This window comes from Populus alba, chromosome 9 (genome assembly GCF_005239225.2).
Source record: "Populus alba chromosome 9, ASM523922v2, whole genome shotgun sequence".
Classification (NCBI taxonomy): Eukaryota; Viridiplantae; Streptophyta; class Magnoliopsida; order Malpighiales; family Salicaceae; genus Populus; species Populus alba.
In genome coordinates, this window is record NC_133292.1 from 9723549 (window position 1) to 9747951 (window position 24403).

The 24403-nt window shown below is 34.7% G+C and overlaps 2 protein-coding genes across 4 annotated transcripts; one reads left to right on the forward strand and one right to left on the reverse strand.

Moving 5' to 3' along the window:
* Window positions 1-140: 140 nt before the first annotated feature.
* LOC118058890 (probable LRR receptor-like serine/threonine-protein kinase At2g16250) lies at window positions 141-6255 on the reverse strand. Of its 3 annotated transcripts, XM_035071674.2 has the most exons (5): window positions 4458-6238; window positions 3503-4343; window positions 2919-3047; window positions 1825-1847; window positions 141-1119 (listed from the first exon to the last, which is right to left on the reverse strand). In XM_035071674.2, exons 1-5 carry the CDS (start codon window positions 5455-5457, stop codon window positions 515-517), a joined length of 2598 nt encoding a protein of 865 aa, XP_034927565.1. In that variant the 5' UTR covers window positions 5458-6238; the 3' UTR covers window positions 141-514. The 3 variants fall into 3 exon arrangements, with proteins under 3 accessions (XP_034927565.1, XP_034927564.1, XP_073267430.1); XM_035071673.2 differs by having other exon boundaries at window positions 3503-6234; XM_073411329.1 differs by lacking the exons at window positions 141-1119; window positions 1825-1847 and adding an exon at window positions 1852-2386 and having other exon boundaries at window positions 3503-6255.
* A 9046-nt stretch (window positions 6256-15301) lies between these two features.
* LOC118058893 (glycine-rich RNA-binding protein) lies at window positions 15302-16328 on the forward strand. Its single transcript, XM_035071676.2, has 2 exons — window positions 15302-15485; window positions 15736-16328. Exons 1-2 carry the CDS (start codon window positions 15375-15377, stop codon window positions 16132-16134), a joined length of 510 nt encoding a protein of 169 aa, XP_034927567.1. The 5' UTR covers window positions 15302-15374; the 3' UTR covers window positions 16135-16328.
* Window positions 16329-24403: the final 8075 nt, after the last annotated feature.

Sequence of the window (24403 nt, forward strand, 5' to 3'; positions counted from 1 at the left end):
AAAAAAAAAAAAAAAAACTGACTGGCAGTGGTATTTGGATGCTTCGTTTGTTTGTTCTAACATCCAGGCATTAGTCGACTTCTTTTACACAACCAAACTAAAGAGGCTGAACCAATCCCAATATGAGACACAGAACAATAGGGTTTAAGGTATTTACCTTGCCTGTCTTTTCTTTTTTAAAACGGGAAGGTTTTGAATGATGAAATTCTTAGCAATTACACTTTACATTGCACAAAAAAAGACCACGAACAAAATATCAATTACAGATAAAAATGGGTCCTCTGACTCTTCTCAATCTTCTCCATCCAATATTTCATTATGTAAGCCTTGCTTGCTTCCTGTGGAAGTAGATACGCACCTTCAACACCCAAAATATACCAAAATGAGCTTGAGACCGCAATCAACTCCATGAACCATGGACGGTGCACTGGGGACACCAACAAACAGGCATTCAAATAGGAAGCCTGCTGTATTATTGACAAAGAATTAAGAAAAATAAACATCTCTGTTAATTTTAATCCTGTTTCTCTACATCCTGCTCATCATATGGTTCAGGGAAAATCTCTCTAGAATGCCGTCTATGTGACGTGGAATGGTCGCCACCACCATTTTGGCCACTACCCTGAGAGTTTGAAGTTCCTGACTGTTTAAAACTACTTCCTCCTGGCCTGGCACTGGAGGCTGCTGGAATGACTGCTACATCGGATGAGCTGTGACGCCAACTCCCAAATAGAGAACCATTCCAAGATCTAGAAGATGTTGTTCTAAGCCTTGCAGAACCAGAATTTTCTTCCCTCACTACCTTCAAAGGATTTTCCAAAGCCTTGAGGATGTATCTCATAAGAGGGCGCCTTGAAGGCTTTGGATTGAGGCAAGACCTCGCAACAATGGCCATTGCCCAAACTTCCTCCAACAGATCTTCATCAATGATCAGGGATGGATCCACAATTTTTATTACAAGTTCCTTGTCGTAGATACTAATGAAGGGTAGAATCTGTTCTGAAAATTCCTTCAGCTGAGCATCACTAGATGCACTGATGCCCAGCTTTCCTGTAACTAACTCGAGTAATACCTTCCCAAAGCAATAAACATCATAGGCACACGTGGTTGTCAATGAACCTGTCCATATTCAAGAAAAAATAGAGTTCAGAAACTACACCAGAAACATTAGTAAACTTTAAATTCCATATTCAAGAAAAAATAGAGTTCAGAAACTACACCAGAAACATTAGTAAACTTTAAATTATATAATATTATAGAGAGTCAGAATCAAGAAACGATATCTCAATCCTCCTTGCAAAGATCATGTATCAAAAAAATTGACAGTGAGGCAGTACATTACGAATCTGAAACTAAATCATGATTTTTCTAGGGCCAAATAGCATCAACCAGTTCAGGAGCAATGCTATATGAACAGCAATTCTGCATGAGCAAATTGGGTAAACAATGATATGGCAGTTTATTGTATCCCCTGTTCCAAGGCATGGCAGCACCTTGTTAACCAGAGTTAACAATGAACTACATCAACAACTGAAATACTATTTTACAGTGATAAAAACCACCCATCTCATAATTCATCATGGTTAAAAAGGTTCTGGATGGAAGATTTATATTGTCTTAAGAATGGATTTAATATTTCATGTTATCGACGCCTCAACCTTAAGTTTTTAGAAACCATATGGACTATAACACCATAACAAGTTATTTAATTTTGGTGTGTATGACAAACTCTAGAACATATAGTTTCTTCTAGCTAGATAATATAATGAAGCCAGGTAACATAATCACATTTTGGTGATGTTTTACAACTAAATCTTTACGTACCAGAAGTACCTTGCTCCAATGACCTGCACATGATAAAGAAACACTGAAATCACTACCTTGATATGCAAAAACAAGCATGCAACATAATCCCTCATTACAGCTGATTGAGGCAACAATTAGGCATTACCAGGTATAGTCCAACCACAAATAACAAAAGAAGATTATATGCTATCAGTGCATCAAATTGAATTTCAAAAGTGTTATATCATGTATAATCTTGCTCGTGTTTTTCATTCATTAGATACCAAGACAGTAGTCGAACTTGAACCATATGACCATGTCATGTTCAAGACCACGTATAAAGTAAACTACACTATGCTAGTGCTTTCACACTTTACACTCTTTTTCTTGACTATACAAGGTGAACGCAATGAAAGAACTCTCAAGTGTTTACTTCTAACCTTTGCAATTATCCCCTGGTCTACAAATTGAAGAGCTTCCCAAAAGGACAGAAAAAATCACAAGATCCAATCTCCCAAGTTTCAAAATAACTAGATCATAACTATGGAACATCTTATAGTTCATGAAACCCAAGCCGATTAAAGGGGATGCTGCAGAAAAACTAAGCAGCACAGTTTCTGAAACTTTTCCATTGAGAAAGAAAAAGGATCAATAAAATCACCCACTTGATGTTGGTGGCAAGAAAATGTATTACATCAAATAGTCACAACTAAGGATTTTCCAGCTGCATATATCAAATAAAAGCGAGAACTAGAAGAAGTTATTATTGGCAGAATAGTAACAGCAATGCTACGTTTGAGACTACAAACAGCCAAAATTAATGTCATTTAAGCCAGGAATGTCCCACGCAACAGGTACTCTTGAAAAATAAAAATTGGAAGTAATTCAACAAGGCCAGTTATGGTTAACAGCTAGGTGGAAAAATAAAATACACATACTTGTTCACCATGCAGACCACAAAATGAGACAACCAAACCCATCGCAAGAAACTTTCATGTAGATAACCAAAAGTTTACATGTTATATGCAAGTGAAGATAGCAACTAATAAAAAAACATGATATTTATCCAGGCAAGGTTGCAGATTCAAAATGTCCGGACAGTGTACAGTGACAACTTTTAATACAATACTTACTGGGGTAAACGCAGAAACCTGGTAATCCTGCTATGATGTGTATCTCCTTCTTGAGTGCAGACTTCACTCAGGCTCCCTAATCGTACCTCAAATTTATCATCAAGGAGTATACTGCTTGCTTGAACATCTCTTCAAGAAACCAAAAGAAAACAGTTCAGTAATTGCAGCAATAAGATGCACTTGCAATACCCTCCATCACACCAACTCAGACCCTACTTTTAAGCGCCGGAACTATCACACAGGGCCAGGGCATTAGCTTTACAACAGTGAACTCAGGATTGACATAAAAGCAGATTTATAGTTTACCAATCAATTGTGCCACATGATTAACCTTGGCATTGAAGATACGGCTATCTTATGACATTCATTTAATAGGATTTGAGATGTGCTACGATTTGTCCATATTTTATTGAACTTCAACGACTATATTGGGCACATAACTAGGTGTCTTCCTACATTATGCATGGAAACTCGCTCACTGGAACAAAGAGGAAGTTAAGTGAACTTACTGTGATTGACAACAAAAAGAAATCACAAAAAGGAAAGTGGACAAGGCAACAATAAGAAGCGTATCTTCAGAGTACCTGTGCACAATGGGCGGAGTGCATTCATGATGAAGATATGATAAACCCTCAGCAGCTCCTATCGCAATTTTCAGTCTTGTTATCCAATCTAATGATTTCAAACCATCTTCTGAATTGGTTTTCCTGTATAAGGAACTTGACAAGTCTCCATTTGGCATATGTTTGTATATCAGGAATTTCTCATTTTCTTTCTCTAGGCAAAGTCCCAAAAGGGGAACCAATCTGGGATTTGAAACTTTACTAAAAAAATCCAATTCCAATAAGTACGCTTCCTTCCTATGGGACTCCAGATCAATCTTTTTTATAACCACAGGGATCCCACTTTCCGAGATTCCCTTGTAGAGATCCCCTGAATGGCCATATTTGATGAGGTTCACGTCGCTAAAGTCACCAGTTGCTAAGAGAAGCTGCTGATATGTGTATGTGTCTCCTAAACTTGAAAAGTCAATTGATACACCAGGAGGTGGTGGACTGCTCCCAGAAGGAACTGGAGTTGCTGGACCAACCCCAACCCCTCTTTGAGTTTTATTTCCCGTCTTACGGATGAAAAAGAGCAGCAGCACTATCAATATCACCAAAAGCAGAATAAGCCCAAATCCTCCCAAAACACTTACCAATATGACGACCTTTCTTTTGCTCTTCCCTGAATTTTCCCTTGCAGGAGGCTGTGTGGAGTTCGGGAGTCCAAAATTATCAAAAATCAAGCCCTTTTCGGTATAGAAAGATGTACAGTCAAGCAAACTCCTCTGATTTGACAAATTTTGGAGACAGTTGCTAACAAGAGAAGCATTGCCACTCACATAATCTGGAACCCTGCCTTCAAAATAATTACCTGACAAGTCTACAAAGCTGAACCTTCTCAACACAGGTGTAAGACCTCCATAAAACAAATTCTGGGATACATTCAATTCTGCAGTAGTGGTGTTAGTATTCAAACTAGCATTTGACAGCATACCAGTGAAATTGTTGCCGGAGATATCAAGCAAGCGCAATCGAGGCATTGACCACAGCACATCAGGGACCGCACCAATAAAACCATTGCTCTTCAACACCACAGTCTGCAACTGACTTGGAACAGGAAACAAATTGACTGGCAAAGACCCACCAAGCAAATTGATCCCAATCAGCATTCTCTGCAAATTCCTCAAGCCTCTCAACTCTGCTGGCAATGACCCAGATAATGAATTGAAGCTCAGATCAAGGTCAACCAAGTTCCTCAGGTCACCAAGCTGAGCAGGTATCGAAGACGACAAGTCATTGATGGAAAGATTCAAATACTGAAGCTTTGAAAGCATCCCAATGCCAGGTGGAACCGAACCGAACAAGAAATTCATAGAAATATCAAGCCTCGTCAAATTCTGAAGCGAACCAAATGATACAGGAATAGATCCAGTAAACATATTTGACGAAAGATCAAGTACTGAAAGTCCCACCAATTGTCCCAAACTCGACGGAATCATACCCGTCAAGTTATTATCATGCAAATAAAGAACAGTCAAACTGGTCAAATTCCCTAAACTCCCCGGAATAGCATTACTTATCAAGCAAGAAGAAAGATCAAGAGCTTGAAGGGAAACAAGCCCTTGGCCAAACCAATCAGGAATTGAACCAGGAAGATAAAAACCAGAAGCATTAAAAGATTTAAGTCTTGTTAAATTAACAAGAGAATCAACTCCAAATTGCGGGTTTTGAGAACCAAGTCTAGTCCTTTTAAACCCTGAAATGTTAATTTCACTAACACTACCATTCTCACATTTGATACCATTCCAAATTGAACAAGGGTCTGCCTTTATTGGCCAGTCCCTGCTTCTTAACCCCAAAGAAGATCTTAGTCCGAGTAAAGCTGCTCTCTCTATTGGTGAGGTAAGCCTCTCTTGTTGTTGCTCAAATGTAGACTCAAAAAACAACACCAGAAGTAAAAACTTTAATGCTAATACACTCCTTTGATCCGCCATGGCTTATGGGGATTGAATTTCTAACACAAATACTCTCTTCTTCATATCAAAGATTCAAGCTTTGCATGTAATAAGCATAAATTGGTACAAACAAAAATGTGGGTTTTTTATTTGGCTTTCTCTCACTGTAAAGTTTGTTTCTTTTTAGTTTTCTCCTCATTAAAAAGAAACATCAAAAGGTGACTTAACTGCAGACACAGACTCTTACCTCAATCACAAGGTTTTGATTCAAGATTTGTTGGTAACCAATCTGAATCGCGCTATCTCTCTACCTACTCTCTCTTTCTCTTTCTAAATTCCAGCTTCTTCAGTTGACGAGAGAAACAAAAGATTAAAAAAAGAGAAAAAAGAAACAATCATGTAGATATAATATTTCTTTAAAAAATAATTAGAAAATTAAAAATGGCTGGCCAGAAAGATACTGTGTGTGGACTATCACAGTATCTGTCTCAAAACTCTCTATATAGGAGCAGTGAAGAAGGAAAATATATAAAGGGGGGGCTTAAAAGGCTTCTGGTGTTTTTGAGTGTGTAAGCTTTGACAATTCATAAAGCAAAAGATATTTGATAGCGGCTTGAGCTTTGTGAAAAAGAGGCACGAGCCAGGGCGGAGCTCATGGGTCAGGAGTTATGGACCAGTGTTTCAGGTAAATGTTCCGGTGGTGCCGAGGTTATGTTGGATTGGTGTTGTTGAGTTTGACCTCCGGTAATCATGCACTTGCCAGCTAAGTTCAAACTACTCTTCCTGGCACTCCCCTCATCCCCTGTTATTTATACAACAAGTACACTAAAGCAATATTAGTAATGGGTTTCATTTTCTCTGTCAAGATTTTCTCTCTCTATAAGAATACAGGTGCATGTAATTATTTATTTAATTGTTTTCTAATTTAAGGGAGAAAATAAACGATGAATTTATGTCACTCCACTGCTCAAGGAAAGTTTAGTAGAGAAACTTGGTATCAGATGGTGGTGGGGATGCGTGTCATTTATTAACCAAAGATACTTTTCCATAATTAGAAAGAAAACTTGTGGGCCCAGAAACGCAATTTTTTCAAACTTTATTTTCAAAGAATTTAAATGATTTATGGGATTTATTGTTCTAATCTATGGGATTGTTTTTTTAATAATGGAGGATATTTGATAAAATTATTTTTTATTTCTTTTACCCTTGAATGTTTGTTAAGCAGTAAAACGTGTTGCTTTTCAGAGCATTAATTTTTAAGAAAAAATGGAAAAATAAAAGAAATAAAGTTATTATTTGCTGTTTTTACAGTATTATTGAAGAGAAAAAAAAAATCATGCATACAATGATTTGAATACAAGTATGCTGTCTCGGTTAATACTGGAGAGAGAGGTGATCAAAGTACAATATAAGTGGCCATTGGTCAATGACTCAACAGTCAAACCAAACATAAATTTCGGGATGAATTGATGGTTTTATGGTGGCAGTGGGTGAATAAAAAATAATGATATGATGTTGATGCTGCTCACCTGGACATATATACACAGAGTTTCATTTCATCTTCTCGCTCTACAAGTCATCGTTGAGTTAAAATAATTGTATCTTGAACATCCATGTAAATAAAAAAAAATAATAATAATAATTGTATCCCGTAACTCCCATCATCCGGAGTTTTTGTTTATTAAAATTATTTTTTTATATATTTTAAATTATTTTAATATTTTGATTTTAAAAATATATTTTTAAAAAATATATATTATTTTTATATATTTTTTTAAAAAAAAACACTTTAAATCACAAACCAATACCACATTCTCAAACACACCATAACTCATGTCAACATGGCTTTTTTGCTTATAAAGTTATTTTTATATATGTATTTTTAAATTATTTTAATTTATTAATATAAAAATATTTTTAAAAAAATACTCCACGTCATCTTAATGAATTTTATGAAGCAGTTTTATTTTTTTCCCTCTTGACTTGATCCCGTGTGATTTCTAATCCTAACAACAACAGATTTTATTTTATTTTATTTTTTCAATCTAATTAGGTGACAGTTGAAGTAGCTGTGCTGGCGTGGCAGTAATAGTTGCAAAAGCGGGGTTGATATGTGCAGCCGCGTTGCAGCAATTGTTGCCAGGGGTAGTTTGGTACGTGTAAGGGACAAAATTGAAAGGTGTGTTGTAGGGTAAATTCTTCATGTTTCCATATATACTCGTGCGTGTATGCTGCTGCTGCTGCGACTAAATTGCCTGGGGTGGCTTTAGGATTTTTGATAGATTAAACCTGTTAGTTGGATGTAATTATAATATATCATGTTTGATTAATCCTGGCCTTTCAAATTAAACGAACGGATCCAGATTTATTAGGTTAGTTCTCAAATTTTGTCCCTCCCTTTTATCACATCTTGTTATCCCCTGGATTACGAACAGACGCATCTAGCACTGCCAGGAGGTCAATATATTTTTAAATAAAAAATATTTTAATAAACAATAGTTAACACAAATACTAAACTAGCTCTTAAAACATCTTACCACGCCTCAAGGAAAAAAAATGCAGCATATGATAAATGATTTGCGAAGCGATATGATAATCACCGGCCAAGAAATAATCACACCAACCAGGTCTATGAGCATCAAAACTATATGATTATTATATATATATATATTAGATTTTGGCATTTTTAACCGATACTCCATATTTGCCGGTCACTGCGCAGATATCTTGGTGCACTGGGAGGCAAAGAGGGACGGTGGAGAGTCAAGCACGCTCAGTGGTCAACTCTATTTATTTTTTTTTGCTGTATTGAGGTCTTGGATAGCTTGTCATGTCATACACTGGTCGTATTACAGAACATTGGCATGTGGCAACAGCTACTGTTTAAAGCAGCAACAAATTGAAAATAAAAGCTTGTAACAGAGATTTTCAAGAAATTATTAATGGAAGTATTAATGTTGCCACATGTTCCCACTGTTCAGCAGTTTATCTTCTCCATTAAACATGATCGAGCAGCTGGGGGGAAAAAATAGCTGTGGTGTAAAAGGGCAAGCGATTCTTGATCAGGAGGAAAAGGAAGGAAGAAGGAAAAAAAACAGAACTATTGCACATGAAACCCACTTTGCAAATCTAAGTTCAAAAGATTCATGCCACGAATAGGAAGCAGCCTTGCTTTTCGTTCAAAGAAAACAGAACTATTGCACATGAAACCCATCTTGCAAATCTAAGTTCAAAGATCCATGCCACGAATACGTGCTTTGAATGTATAATTATAATTATTTTTAAAAATATTTTTTTATTTAGAAAAATATTAAAATAATATTTTTTATTTTTTAAAAATTATTTTTAATATCGATACATCAAAATAATTTCATAACACCAAAAAATTTAAATTTTAAATAAAAAAAATAAATATTTTAAAATATTTTTTAACATGGAAAACATACAGGTATGATCAACCCCTAAGACAAGCTATTAAAACAAACCTCTTTTTAAAAAGTAAGATAATCCCTTGATTCGATAAATTTATTTATTTATTAATTAAAAAACTATAATGATTAGTTGATTTTTAAAAAAATATATAATAAATTGATATTTTTTATGGCTTTGATATAGCGACCGAGAATAAAATTAAAAATCTTTTAAAAGTATTAGTCTTCACCGCGTTATTAAACTCTCTAACTTCCGGGTCTGAAACCATCATCTATTAATGTTGATTGACACCAACCTTATTGGCATATTCACTACAAGTCACCAAGCCAGTCAACGACGACCTGGTCTTCAGGCTCGCCGCTTGCATTCTATCTCAATGTCGGCTGCCATGTCATTATCCACAGTCTCCCCATTTTTCTGTTTGACATTCTTGTGTTTTCCATGTCATTCTAGTCCTTTGATTTTTGCTTGGTTCAAAACGAAAGAAAAGTTAGCAAAGATTTTTACTATTCAAAAAAAGTTAAGAAAAAAAATTAACATTTAATTGTTTATTTTTAAAAAACATGTTGTGTGATATTAAAATAATATTTTAATATATATTTTTAAATAAAAAAATAATTTAAAAAACAATCATTAACAAAGTTCCAAAAACCCTTTTAATCACTTAAATCAACAACTAATCGAGACAATTAGATTCAAGTGGCAACTATCTACTTAATGGATGACTAATGACCGCTCAACGGCATGCCTCGTTGGGCACTCGTGGACTGGTAATTTTAACTAGCCCCGATATTAATTTAATGGTACCATACTGTGGACTTTAGTGTATATATTCTGGTGCTTCGCCTTCTTCTTCTACTTCTTAAAATAACGAACCTTGTCGGCTAGGACATAATTATGACGTGTCTGGGTGTGTGACCACGAGAGAAAGGGCAGGTCTTTAATATCATAAATTTAAATATCTCTGTGCTTTGCAAATGAGATCCCAGGCTGTACAGTACATTATTCTCTGGCCGTCTAAATATTAGATCTAATGATTGATGAACAAACCTTTTTTGACACCACCATGTGAGACCCACGTATTAAAATTCGCTACACAATTGTTTTTTTTCTCTCCTAAACTTGGATCCAAATTAATAAAAAAAATCAACACATCATATGACCCGCATCAATCCAAGTGGTTCACAATATTTTATTTGCACCTAATAAAGGTAATAATCTTTCATGAGAGTTAGCGGTTCTATTTATCTATTAAAATAGCAGTATATTAAACTAATCATGTTTTGATCCCCGGATAATAATGGTTATTAGTGCTTTTTATTTTGACGTGTTTGATAGTGTGATTCAACTCTATTTTATATTTTATTTTTAATATTTTTTATTGTTTTAATATGCAAATATTAGAAATATATTATTTTAATATATTTTTAAATAAAAAATATTTTAAAAATAATAATTATTACACTCCACGGCAAACTGTGTTTGGCATGAGCAAAAGAGGGGCTCTCCTATATACAATTACTTTAAATTTTAATTATTATTATGACTTTATCCAGTGAATTTGCTTCTAATAGTTTCATCCTCTCGTTTTCCTCTTCTTTCTTGGCTTCGACTTCAGCTGAGATTTTATCATCAGAGATTTTAAACACATAAACGATGGTTTTACTTGAAGTGAAAGGGAAAGTGATGTCTTGTAGGGCTCCTCGTGCCAGAGTTAGCAAGACTCTTTGTTGACATTTTCACTGGCCACTCTCTACGTGTGATGAACTACAACTATGATCGTGTCAATGAAGAGCACCACTGGCTCTGAATCCAAGACTTCTCGTGTCTGGAAGACGAACAACCTTAATTAAGAGTTTCCAACTTCCAAGTAAGCCTGTAAGAACGAAAGAAGTCTCGAGAAAGCCAGGTTGAGAAAAGGATGCTTACCAGACATCAGTATTTTCCTCTGCAAATCAGCTGGGAAAGTATGGTTACCGGACAATACAATATACAATACTTAGAAAATGTTTATAGATGTACTGTATTTGATAATATAGTATAAATTGTCAAACACAGAGAAAATTATTTTTAAAAAATAGTTTTTTTCAGATAAAAACATTTTAAAACCAAATATAAATTCATTATCAAATAGAGCATCAATGATACACTAACCTTGTACTGGGAACACAGCAAAAAGGAGAAGGAAGGTGGGATTTTACAAGTGAGGGGAATGAAGATGTAGTAATAGAGAGAAAAATAACTCTTACGAGGTGTTGTTTGGATGGAAGGGAGTTCGAGAGGAACGAATGTAGAGAAAAGTTTACACTTTTATCCTTCATTTTGCGGCGAAGAAATTTTATTGCGAGGCGAAAATGGTCCCCTCTTCGTGTGTTTATTTTTATGTTTAAAATTTAATTTGAGTGTATTTTAAAAATATATTTAGGTTAAAAAAATATTAAATTAATATAATTTTTCTAGTGTTTTTAAATTATTTTAATGTACTAATATATAAAAAATATTAAAATTAAACTTATTTAGTTTTTTTTTTTTCTTGTTGAATCATTGAAAACCTCCATTGGATGCTAAAGTAGGTTTACTTCTAGCACTGTATTGAAATGATTATTTGTCTAAATTTCAATATAAAAATATTTTAGTTTTGGTGCGGAAAAAAACGACAATTTCTTCATGATGCTACCTTGATCCATTACAAAAATTGCTTGCAAGGCATACTTGCAATCATGCTATCCAGTTCTACCCAAATTCAAGAGAGAGAAAATGCTGGTAAAAAAAAAAACTTTAGCTTCTACGGATTTTGTTGACAATGAAAGAAGAAAATGGCGACACACCACCAATTTTTAGAACCACTCAAGGCTAAGCAAAAACTTTTATTTGTGTTTTCACCATGGCTAGTCTAGCCATTTGATTATCAAAAAGTTTGCGAAATGTTCACTTCCATCCACTCCAGATTTCATTTGCGAAGATAAATTAATAACTTGGGACTTTGAATTTCAATATCGAACCCTCGACAATCATCCCACTACTAAAATGTATTCAAATTGTTGGCTATTATAATAGACCGGCCTAACATGTTAAATATTATTTATTTTGAATTTTATTGTTCTTACGATTTTATTATTGTTTATGTGAGCTTATTTTTTAGTCTTACACCCCAAAACACATACAATATGTTAGCAATTGGCTCAACTCATAAACTCCTAACTCTGGACACTCGTTTTCCAGCGTAGAATATTACAATCCCCCGTCTTAAGACGAGCCATCTTCCGACTCTGATATTAAATGTAATAGCTCAACCCAACACGCCGTATATTATCCGTTTTGGGTTTTATTGCCCTTTTATAATTTTGTTCTCGGTACGTGAACCCTCTTATGAGCCTGACACTCCAAACACGTATAATATATCAACAATTAGCTCTACTCATAAAGCCCTGACCCTGAATACTCGCTTCCGATGTAAGATATTACAGCTACAGAGTTACCCAAAGGCAAAACATGGTTATTAAATTTGGAATTTCCAGTGTAGACTCCTAAATAAGCACCCAAAAAATGTATTATTAAATTTAATGTTGATTTAATCTATGACATGAGATATCATGATATATAGTTTAAGACGTCGTTTTGGAACACGACCTGAATGATGTTTCATTTAATTTGAATATTTTTTTGTTTTAAATTATTTTTTTTATGTTTTTATATTTTTTTGATATATTGATGTAAAAAATAAATTTTGAAAAAAAATAAAACAAAATATTATTTTAATATATTAAAAAAAATACTTTCACAAAAAACCATTGTCGCAATACAAATAGTCTGTAACTTTAAAGAACAGGGTGATTTTATAGAATCATGGAAAAAATGCTTTATTATTTCACAAAATGAAACCATACATTAAAAGAAAATGATACCATGAATAATACGGAACATCTTGGATTACCAATTATGATCCACAGCATGGATCAAGTTTAATACACCTCGAAGATCACTAAAACAAGCCTTATGATTACGATGAATAGCTCATGAGCCCAAATCTAGAAAACCTACGCGGGCTAGTGATTGGACAGCGGGCTCCGTTGACTAGCTAATAGCTTATTCATGGTTAGCCCAAATAATCAACATCTTGCCTTTGGGTGCAGCAACTGCAAAAATCGTTACTAGTTTTTTCGAAGGCATTTTGGGTTGCTCCACTAGATTTTAGTTTTTTTTTTTATATAGAAGAAAAATACAAATCTAAATTATATTTTCTTAGGTCATTCGAATGCGCATTTGAAGATATTCCTAATATTTTTATTGCCATAAAATGTTAATATATTTCGAAAAAAATAGAAAGAAATCAAAGGCATTTTGGGTTTGCTTAGATTTAGTTCTTTGATAGAAGCAAAATACTTATAAATCACAATTATGATTTTCTTGGATCATTCAAATCCGCGTTTGCAGATATTACTGCTATTTTTACTGTAAAAAATGTTAATATATTTCGAGAAAAATAGAAATAAAAACTTACCGTATTTTTCAAAAAATAGAATGAAAACCTGTTAAATATAATGATAACCATGCTATTATGCCATGTCTGGAAATGCAGAGTTAATTTGTTCGCGGTAAAATATGGTTGGAATTGAATCTTATCTCGATATTCTAGTTAAATAATATATATCATAATTTTACATAGATTATACATAAAAGTATTTTTATAAATCTTAACTATAAAAAAAACTACAATTTATATATTTTTAATTAATATCTTTTTTTGCTGTAGCATTGTTTTTTTTTTTAAATTGATTTTTTAAAAAATTATTTTTTTATTTTTTAAATTATTTTAATATATTGATACTAACAATAAACTTTTAAAAATAAAAAATATTTTATTTTCATATATTTTAAAATAAAAGTTTGTTTGGAAATGTAATTATGGTTGTTTTTCAAAGTGTTTTTTTATTTAGAAGTATATAAAGTAATATTTTTTTATTTTTAAAAAATTATTTTTAAAATTAATACATTAAAATAATTTAAAAATACAAAAAAAATATATAATATACAGCAAACAAGCCAAATCCCAAACCCTACGGCGGTGGGAACTCAAAACAATGATCCATCGCATATTTCTCTTTCGTAAACACAGGGACCACAACAAAAAGATACGAAACGATAAGTAGGTCAGGTGCTCTTTAAGTATATCCCAAAAAATCCGAAGAGACCCGTATAAATCCTGGTAAAAAAAGAAATTATGGCAAGGATAGAGGGGCACAGTTGTACTTGTGTTGTGTTAGATATTTAGGTAAACTACATCTCAATCCTTGTAAATTTATTAGTGCTTAATCTCGATCGCTTTGTTTGATATTTTATAATATTTATTATATAGTTTCAAAATCTTGAAATTGATAAAAGATGCCCAATTTTCCTTCACCTTTCTTTCATTTTCATGTTTTTATATCAGTTTCTCTCGAAAATCCGATTCATGTGAAAGGATAATGAAGGACAGATAGAACATTAGAAAATTATACCATGGAGTCGAACAAATAAATATTTTAGTGCAAAACATAGAAGCATGAGAAACACAATATAATTCATATAGTTCGGAGGATAAAAGTAAAAAAAGAGAAAATTTTCATGACTGTGAGAACATAAATGATAAGCTTGTAAAGTGTAGGGACAAAAACGAAATTGTACTCTAGATATTTAAAATATTTGAAGCATGCAAATGCCGGTCGATATTTTGTGTTTATCTATCCACCATCCTAGAAGGCACGTGACTATGGACCCGCTTGACCACACTTTCTGCGTGTCTTAACTCAAGTAAAATGCCAACCATGGTTTACCGTGCCAAATAAGGCAAATAATTAGGTTATATATTTATTTATTTGAACATGCTTGCGACTAGGGCAGGGTAAGCAAAACCTGGATAGAATAGCTACATCCTGTTTTTGGCACCCAATTCGGCTGTTGCTATAACCCTGCCCTCCGCGATCCTTTTTTATTATTAGAACTTAAGCAAGTTATCAATAATTTGTATAGCTTGATCTATCAAAATAAAAATTTAAAAATTAGTTTTGAATTATGATAAATTTGAGATTATTTTTTTGAATATAAATCTTTCCTCGAATTTACTGGTAGTTCTTAAATGAAGATGACTCAAATTTATCCAGCTAAACTATAAACACTGGAAGAAGGTGAAATTCACCAAAATTAACAACGGAAACGATACTGATCGGCGTCGTTTTAACATGTTTCCTTGCAAGCAAAAATTTATCCATCTCATTACTGTAACCCACGTCCACTAGTTGTGAACTTGCCCCCCTGACCAAACGCCCCCATTCACTTCTATTCAGATCAGAAACCGACGATTCCCTCGTAGCCAAACAAACTCGCACAGTCACCACTTAAAAATTTAACCCTAGTTAACTCCCGATGCGCAATACGCACTAGTTCTCATCTATAAATTCATCATTCAGCCCCTTACAATCTACTCATCCTTCTTAATTCCCAAAAGACCACTACTCTTCCTTTCTATAATTTTCTAGGGTTTAGCAATGTCTGCCGAGGTTGAGTACAGGTGCTTTGTTGGCGGCCTCGCTTGGGCCACCACTGACCAAGTCCTCCAAGAGGCTTTTAGCCAGTACGGTGAAATCATCGATTCGAAGGTCCGTTTGCCTTCGCAGAGACGGATCTGACCTAGCCCGATCCGATTCGGTTCTGGCGATCCATAATCTGTTTGATCTGTTTGTGTTACTATTTGTTACTGTTCACTGTTCTCTTTTATGTTACTGTCACTAACCAACAATCGGTACGTTCGTCTTCAGTGTCTCTCTGGCTCGAAGATCGATCGATTTGTTTAGTTTTTTGAGTTTAATTGTAATGCTTTATATCTGATTGTTTTTAATTTGTCTCCAGATTATAAATGACCGTGAAACCGGAAGATCTCGTGGTTTTGGATTTGTGACCTTCGGCAATGAGAAGGCAATGAGAGATGCTATTGATGGAATGAACGGTCAGGACCTTGATGGCCGTAACATCACCGTGAACGAAGCTCAATCCCGTGGAAGCGGCGGTGGCGGTGGAGGCGGTGGTTACAACCGCAACAGCGGTGGAGGCGGTTATGGAGGAGGTGGACGCCGTGAAGGCGGCGGTGGTTACAGCCGTGGCGGAGGCGGCTACGGAGGTGGCGGAGGCGGATATGGTAGCGGTGGAGGTGGTGGTGGTTATGGCGGTGGCCGTGACCGTGGTTATGGTGATGGTGGATCTAGGTACTCTTCCAGGGGTGAATCTGAGGGTGGTAGCTGGAGGAGTTAGATTTATTTGGTTGCTGGTTGGTTATGATATTAAGACTTTAGTTTCTAGTCAAGCTTGTTTGGTTCCCGGTTCTCTCGTTATGGTTATGATGTTATCGTTGTTGCTTTTTTGACCTTTACCGATGGTTACATTGGTCTTTTGCTGAAAAAATTGAAAGTAATGAAATGAAGTACAGTTCTTCGTTCGTTCGCTAATATATGGTTTTGTGGGATTGTTTTGTTTTTTCATTGTCAATCTGTTAAGTATCCAAAATCATTCTTTTGTTTCTTCTAAAGAAACAAACACTATCAATGTAGTCGAAGCTTGAAACTTTGGTAGACCACCAATGTATATTGGGAGGCTACTATACAATAAGACCCAACAGATATTTTCCATCTTCCAGTATATCTATCTGTCCCTCTGTCTGTTTCAGCTACCAACGGAGATGCTTGGATGCTTTCATGTCTGCTTAGTATGGATCTGCTACTAAAAGCGATTTCTCATTTTCACCCCAGGAAATCACTTCACCTCAGGTGTGCAAAAGGTTTACTCCCACGGCTGTTTATCCTTGCTGAAAGTGAAATATATAGTACTGGTATTACCGCTGGTCTCTCTAAAAGTATTTCAGGAGTTGAGTGGTTTCGAGCTGGGTGTAATTTACCAGTCAAATATCTCGGGATGCCTTTGATTACGGGAAGGTTAAAGTATTGGTTACTGCAAGCCTCCTGGATAAAATTTTAGCAAGAATGCAGCATTGGGCTTCTAAGTGTTCATCTTTAGCAGGGAGGCATCAGTTGATTTCTTCGGTCCTCCCCTCTTCGGCATCCAGAATTCAAAAACCAAAATTCAAACCAGATAACAAAACAAACTAAAAAATAAGTTGAAAAACCAATATTCAACCCAAATTAAAAAAAAAAACTTTCCAAGCCTATAAGACCCTATCATGCAAGTTTAAAAACAAAAATCATCATAACAAACTACTCTTGTAGAATATAACATGTAACAGATTTTTACACCAATATCTAATAAATTTTTCTATCATCATTATTCTTAAATGACTCCTTTTTTCTCGAACTCAAGGATCAAAAATCCACAAAAATAAACTTTTCAGACCACTTAAGAATTATGAGGATTAAAAAGAACTTTTTTCAAGATTTTTAGATTTACCATGTTATTTCTCATTATTTTACACTTTAGTTCTTTTTTCAAAACATTTGTCTGTCCTCAATAATTTGGGTTTTAAAAACTGTGATTGAAAAAAAAATCGAGGACCAGGAAAAAAAAGAAATTTGATCGGTGAAAGCAGCTTCAAAATTTCTAGGGGATTTGGTATATAACGACAAGTTTCCAGGGGCAAAAATGTACTTTGGTATATAAGATATTTTCCACACATCATGCTACCAGGCACGTAAGCATTGCTCGTGTCTTTAACTGAAGTTACCTAATGTTAACCACGGATTTGGTTTAAGGACAACAATGTCCTTGACCTGCTTGCTAGTTTCAATGTGGCGCCCCCCACCACCTCCCCCCGTTATTGAATTATTCCTTTCAACATTACCTAACTGTTTTAAATGTTACCTTTCATCGATATTAACAAATATATATAAAAGAGGAGGTGTTTTCTTGCATCTGACAAAGCACTCTTACCTGGAATAATCAGTTTTTTTTTTTTTTTTTTTTTAATTTTATATATTTTTTTATTAGGTTATTATATTTTTTATAATATATACTATGATAAGTTAATTTAATTAATTTAATTTCTTTTTAATCTTATTAATTAATATTAAATTAATTAAGAATTAAACTTTATAATTTTTTTATTAGCTTATTTTAATTTTATGATCTAATAAATAATATTTAATAAATTAATCTGAGTTAACTCATTTTATATTATAAAAAATTGGCATAGTGGACTATGTGCCCTCATGTCGATCTCTAATGAATAGTAAAAAAAAAAAGTAATTTTTTTAATTTTAATTTTTTGATTTTGTAGCTATGAGAAAGTTAAATTAAGAGTCAAAATGACTTTTATATTAACAAAAGTCATTCCTCCATATTTATAAATAAACTAAAATATTAAAAATAAATTATTTAAAAATTATTTTTTTATTAATTAATTCTTTATCAATAATTTTTATTAAAAAATTCAGTAGCATTAATATCAAATATATTAAAATAAAAATAAGTTATTAAAATATTTTTTTTATAAGAACAGATATATTTACACTGAGAGCTTGGATTGACCTTCAGCAGAGCTTTTGTAACCAAGTGATGGTGTCATGGTGAGTGGAGCGTGACGTGACGGCGTGAGAGAGTGCTGATTGCTGATGGGCTATGGGCAGGCAAGCATTCCTCTGGGTGAGGGGGCAGATCTTGGCACAGGGCACATTCGAAGCTGGCCCAGCCAATTGGAGAAGCTAGTATGAAAAAAGGCCCATTTCAATTTAATAAATCCGCTTATTTGTAACATTAATATTAAATTAATAATTTTAATATATTAATATTAAGAATAAAAAATTATAATTTTTTAATATATTTTAAAATAAAAAATACTTTAAAAAACGGTTGGCAAAATCACCTCATTTCTATTCGGACTGCTACTGTACATGAATTTTGGCTGTTCAGCTTTCCCCTTGGCCTAAATATCTATTACGGTGGATGCTGCAAATAGATCAATGCGCTCAAGTTGTGTTCGGTTCTATTACACTGCTGGAACGGCAATACCAAATACCTTTCTCATGAATCTTGTATTTAATTTGGTCTTTTTTTTATTTAATTTAATATTCTTTTTGTTTGTATAATCTTACTGCTGGGTTTGTATTGCATTTATTGCTTCACTGGGTAGCTAGTTTGAAGCTTGATCTGAATGTAGCCTCGATCTGTGCACAAGCCTGTATAAATCAAGGCAAGAATCTTCAAGTAAATGAGACTGATTCTTCGTTCAACGAAAACAGAGTTCATGATCTGGACAAAGCATTTCCAGAAGCAGCAAGCAGTCTTGCTGCAGTCAGAGCCCAGATAAAATAAATTATACTGGAAACATCAAGATTTGAATTCAAGAAACAAAGAACAGAAAAACCTCTTTGAACAGCTGACCTACCCATTAGGGTCACTGCAATACCGAACATAGCTGTCCTCTGCTAGGACAAAACATCTCTGTTTCACAGGGAAGAGTATCATTGAATTAAAACATCTACTAGACCGCCTTATCTTCTGAACATTAGTACAGATTCTGTGAGCCATGCTTTGATTTATCTCTTATTCTGTCCAGCAAAAAAAAAAAATAAAATGGCTTGCATTTATCCCAATGGTCTGCAATATCTAGCAGAAGATATTATTAGTGCTTGGATACCAGACAAAGACACTGTTTAGTATTGTGGTTCAATTATGTTCTTTAAGATTTTTTAATTTTTTTAATATATTTTTAAACAAAAAAATATTAAAAAACAACTTATAGTATACTCCTGTCAATCACACTCTCTTGAATTAACCTCGGCAATTATCAATTAAATGGCATGCAGTACAAGACTTAGAATTAATCATGAGAGACCGTGCTTGAAACCGTCAACTTTCAACAGAAGGAAAACAAAAGCTTGAAATGACAGTAAACATGGAGAAAATATTTGTAGAATGTAATAATTCTCCCTTTGCCAACATGACTAGATAAATGCTTCATCATCCAATCCCAGGGTGAAAGGTAGCATTTTTTTACTGACAGTAGGTAGAAAATCTAAAACGATGAAGAACACCAATCTGACTCATAAAGTGTACTGCTGGTGGCATATCATCAAAGGATACTTGAGGCATCAGCATTGACTAGTTGCTGCACTTTTGCGAGAATGACAACACAGCATCATCATGAGGGATAGAAGAATCCATGCCCCACAATATCTTGGTCTGTTCTAAACGAATCTTCTACAGAATCTGCGTACGAAAATTAGCTCAACACTTGAAAAAGATAGAAATATAATAAATGAACGAGAGAGCATGCCTCACGGCTCTACCACATCCAAGTGCTCTAGTCCTAATACAGACACGATCCTTAATGAATAGAAGAGAAATTGTGACTGGTGAGTACAAAATTGCTAAAATGCTGATTGGTTATGATAAAAAAAAATAAAAAGGGTCGGTTTATTCTTAGTTTTTTAGCTATGGTTTTTCTTTTCTTTAAATTCATAGCAATAGCATGGTCCATGGCCTATAAATACACATTTACATCATATCCTATCCAGCTTATACAAGCCACAAGTGTATTATCAATCCAGAAAGCTAGCCCGCTTCTCTATATGGCTTGAACCCGCTTACAACTACAATCACAAGTAGAGAAAAAAATCGATCCAATCACATACACAAACAAATGCTTATCATCACTGAGTGTAGAGCTGTACAAATCTCATTCACACAATAGGCATTTCCCTCTGTATATTCCCCTCACACTCTTCCTTTCAACGACTTAAATGTTCCAGTTACAATTGCCTTATTCCGAATTCTTTCTCTTTATTCAAAGATTCCGCGAAGAAAAGCAATAAAAGAGTTGCTTTACGGCCACCTCAGGACCAGCCAGCTAAGGCGAGGTGTAGTGTTTTCTTCCCCATAAAGTTGTGGATTCCTGGGTTCTGTAGGCTGTCGATGATAAAAGGCCACGAGACCCTTCTTTGAACTAAACAATAATATGCAATATTAGTTGTCTCAACTCTCTGAAACTCGCTTGACTATTTGTTAGCGAAATTTACAGTACTCTTGATCAGTGATAGTTTGATGAAGACACAGTCCATGGTAATAAAACGTCTTCAACTAGTAGGGAAGGACCACTGGCAGATGAAAATCAGTCGTGGTAGGGGAGAGGAATCCACAGATATTGGTCCAATTGGGATGTAATTGATGATGTGGATCTCCAATATCAGGAAGGTGTATCTCTAATCCCTTTTTCTTCGTACAGATTCCCATACAGTTGCTCACGTTATTTTCAACTAATCATCACCGACAGCCCCACTAGTGTGTGGCCAGAATCCTATGATCATGACTCCTTCAAATTAACTCTGGGGCCTTCCTCATTCATTTCAACCGCTTCAAGACTTGATGCAATATTGCTATCCAAGAAACAACACTAATCAACAGTTTAACTAGGAAGAAAGCTAATTAAACGCACAGCATGACGTCTGGTGAGAACGAGTTCTACCGGGAAAACAGTTTGCTATAGGTATGAAGTTCTATGTTTCATATTTTGATAGACCAATGATTCTATCACCACAGTCTCATGAGTATTTGAAGGAACCATATGCACTGTGCCATTCATTGACTACCTAAGTTTTTCTAATGTTGTCTTCTGTTCCTTTCCAATTCCTGGATGTTTAAGACTAAACTTAAGTCTCCATTATTGATTTCAGCATACATAGACTTGTAGCTTGGGGCTACTCTAGCCAACTTGCAACCTAGAGCCAGAATCACACCACCAGCCTCACAATTCTGATTCTTCCTCGAAACTTCACCTTTTATTCCAAACAGATATTTAGTTTCCCCCGAGATGTTGTGTCCTTTTCTTGATTGAGAACTCTATGACTAAGCAGATGTTCTTAGACTATTGCTGCAGTAACATCTAACATGACTTCAGAAACCTAACCAGACTCATAATTCCATGGCTCTGACAGTCACATCGTATATCAAGCAGATAATTTAATCACTAAATGTATGGCTTGTAAATATTGATTGTAAGTTGACAAGGCAATTAGTTGAGAGTTGCTGTATATATCAAAGCGATGAAAATAGATTGGTCATAAGATGTACAGGCACTTGAAGATAAGGGCTTGCCTGTTGATTTTCTGAAAACCTCCAAACGAATGGAAATATCATTGCATCATGATGTAATCTTTTTTAGCAAATGAGCTAATTATCTTCAATCAATTCATCACAGTATCAAACAACATGAAAAATCTTGTGGATAAGATAAGTTTCTCTAATACAATCACTTGAATTTTCGTTACATGTTCCTAAGATGAATAAAGGGCCGCTGACAAGAGTCAAGTAGCCCCGCTGAGGCGTAAGGCTCCCAACATCTTGGCCAGCAAAAAGATTCTGCGACATTGTTGCCTTTCGGTTGCCCTTTACTGACCAGACATCTGTTCAAAATATTGCAAGAGATGTTCATTATTGACAAATTCAAAGGTGAAACAGGTACATATATATCTGGGCCAGCAAAGATAAAAAGCATTTGTTAACCATCAAAGAAGTAAACCCTGTACGTAATCAGTTATCCTTTCACAAGAGGGATAACTTTAGAAACAATTACGGCTGTAAACGAGCCGGATTTGGATCAGATTAAAATATATAAATCGTACTTGATTTATTTAATAAATGGATAAGATTTTTATGAATTTGAATCATTTTTTTGTCCAATTATCGATCCAGATCCAGAATTTGAATATCCATAGAATCTATCATTCATTTTTTTTTTTAAAAAAATATTTGTTGTATTCAAAATCTTGCTTTAAATGTAAAATGAATTTTAACTACTGTATGTATAATAAAACACACACACACACACAGAATCCATCTAATTAAATAACAGATTCGAGTAAAGATTAGATCAAATGGCGGGCCAATAATATCTACTCCAAAATAGATAAAATTAAGCAAGTGGGCAGATTCTGAAACCAATCTTTGCGACTCCAGCACACCATCCTGAGGTAACAACAAAGCAGAGAAGCCATCTATTGATCATAACCTTGTTAGATATGATGGTATAGAAGCTTGTATTATTCACATAATACTTTGAACCTGTTTGGAGCCTGAAAGGACTAATATCTTCCATAGTTGCATCAGAGCCTGATGCCCCCCTTTTCACGTTTTACTGTGCCTTTCCGATAACCTCTCCATAAACACTTCAATATCAATATTACTGAACGGCGCCGGCATTATTTTCTTCTGACCTTATAATGCATCTGTTAATCGTGTTTTGTTTTCACAAATGTTGATGATTTCATAATGAAAATCAACAGATTAATATTCACTAGAGTAAATTGTGATAAGATGGGCTAATTAGGACCATAAACACTTATTGATGGGACTGGTAAGGTGTTGTTCATTGAACATTAATCAAAGTAGGCTAGAAAACATTTCAATATCCAAGAAGGGAAGAAAAGGTTTGATAGCACACTTCGTTAAGCGTCTGAAACATTCTTGATAAGTGAAACAACAGTCCCAAAGAGAAAACCCAACATTCTGAAGGGAGGGTCCCAAAAGCTATGAAAAGGTAGGTAACATATGCTGAACTTCTCTCCCAGAAAAGAACATATAATAAATCATTGTACGGAATCAGGAAGCCAGCTAGTTTTGCTTGGAATGTTGTTGAGGACCTAGTACGCTTGTAAGATAATCTCAATGATAATGAAACAGAACATGAAGGATTTTTTGCTGCAAAAAATCCTTTCTGAAAGGAAAAAAAAACATGGGGTTGTGGTGCACACGTGAAGGTTAAAATTATAAGGTCTGGTTATGGTTTTAGCTTGGACCACCTAACTGATCAGAGCCCTCTGTGCAGTTGAGGCAGAGAAAAAAACAGCAGAGGAGTAATAATCTGCATAAAATCTCAACAAGTGCAGAATCCTATACCCAGGGATTTCTACTTCGTTGTTTTTACTAATGAAATTTATCTTTGAAGGTTCTAACTCAATACAATTCCTTACATGGCGTTGGTCCGGTTGTTGAAAGCTCGATCACCGTACGTGCCAAGAGAGTCAGGTTTGCAGCTTTTAAGGCACTACTTAAAAAGGTACCCCAAGCTCTAGCTCTCCTGAAGTTGCTGTAATGGAAACGGGGCTATTTCGGAGGCAATATGCCATTCTAGAAACTTGATATGGCTTCCCTGCCGACCACTCATTTTATGTATCAAAAACCACTTCATAAAGTTACCCTGTGTCCCGAGGAGATAAGAAAGTTAACTGAACTAAGCCAAGTGAATGTTGACGGAACAAAGTTAATTTACAAATATGGAAGGATTGGTTCTATTTGTTTTGGTAATTACTAGTGTTTGCTTTTTTTAGTATGGGAATTTAAGACAGATAAGGATTTAGGCCGGTTTAAGTTATTAAAACTATAGAAAACATAAACCGTGTTGTTAATTAAGTGAAGATACTGATTCTCCTACATTGTTGTTCTGATTCATATTTTGTGGTTCCTAAGGAGACAAATCATTAAAAATCCTACTGCATTTGCAAGATTTCTTTTCCAACCTACCCCACCACATCACCCCCTCCGCTCCACCTCTGCCTATAAAGACCAGGCACTGCCACCT

Coding starts and splice junctions, on each gene's coding strand:
- LOC118058893 (XM_035071676.2), top strand. CDS start 15,375: ATGTCTGCCGAGGTTGAGTACAGGTGCTTTGTTGGCGGCCTCGCTTGG. Junction 15,486..15,735: donor GTGAAATCATCGATTCGAAG/GTCCGTTTGCCT, acceptor ATTTGTCTCCAG/ATTATAAATGACCGTGAAAC.
- LOC118058890 (XM_035071673.2), bottom strand. CDS start 5,457: ATGGCGGATCAAAGGAGTGTATTAGCATTAAAGTTTTTACTTCTGGTG. Junction 3,048..3,502: donor ACTCCGCCCATTGTGCACAG/GTACTCTGAAGA, acceptor GGTTTCTTGAAG/AGATGTTCAAGCAAGCAGTA. Junction 1,120..1,824: donor ATTGGAGCAAGGTACTTCTG/GTACGTAAAGAT, acceptor GAATATGGACAG/GTTCATTGACAACCACGTGT.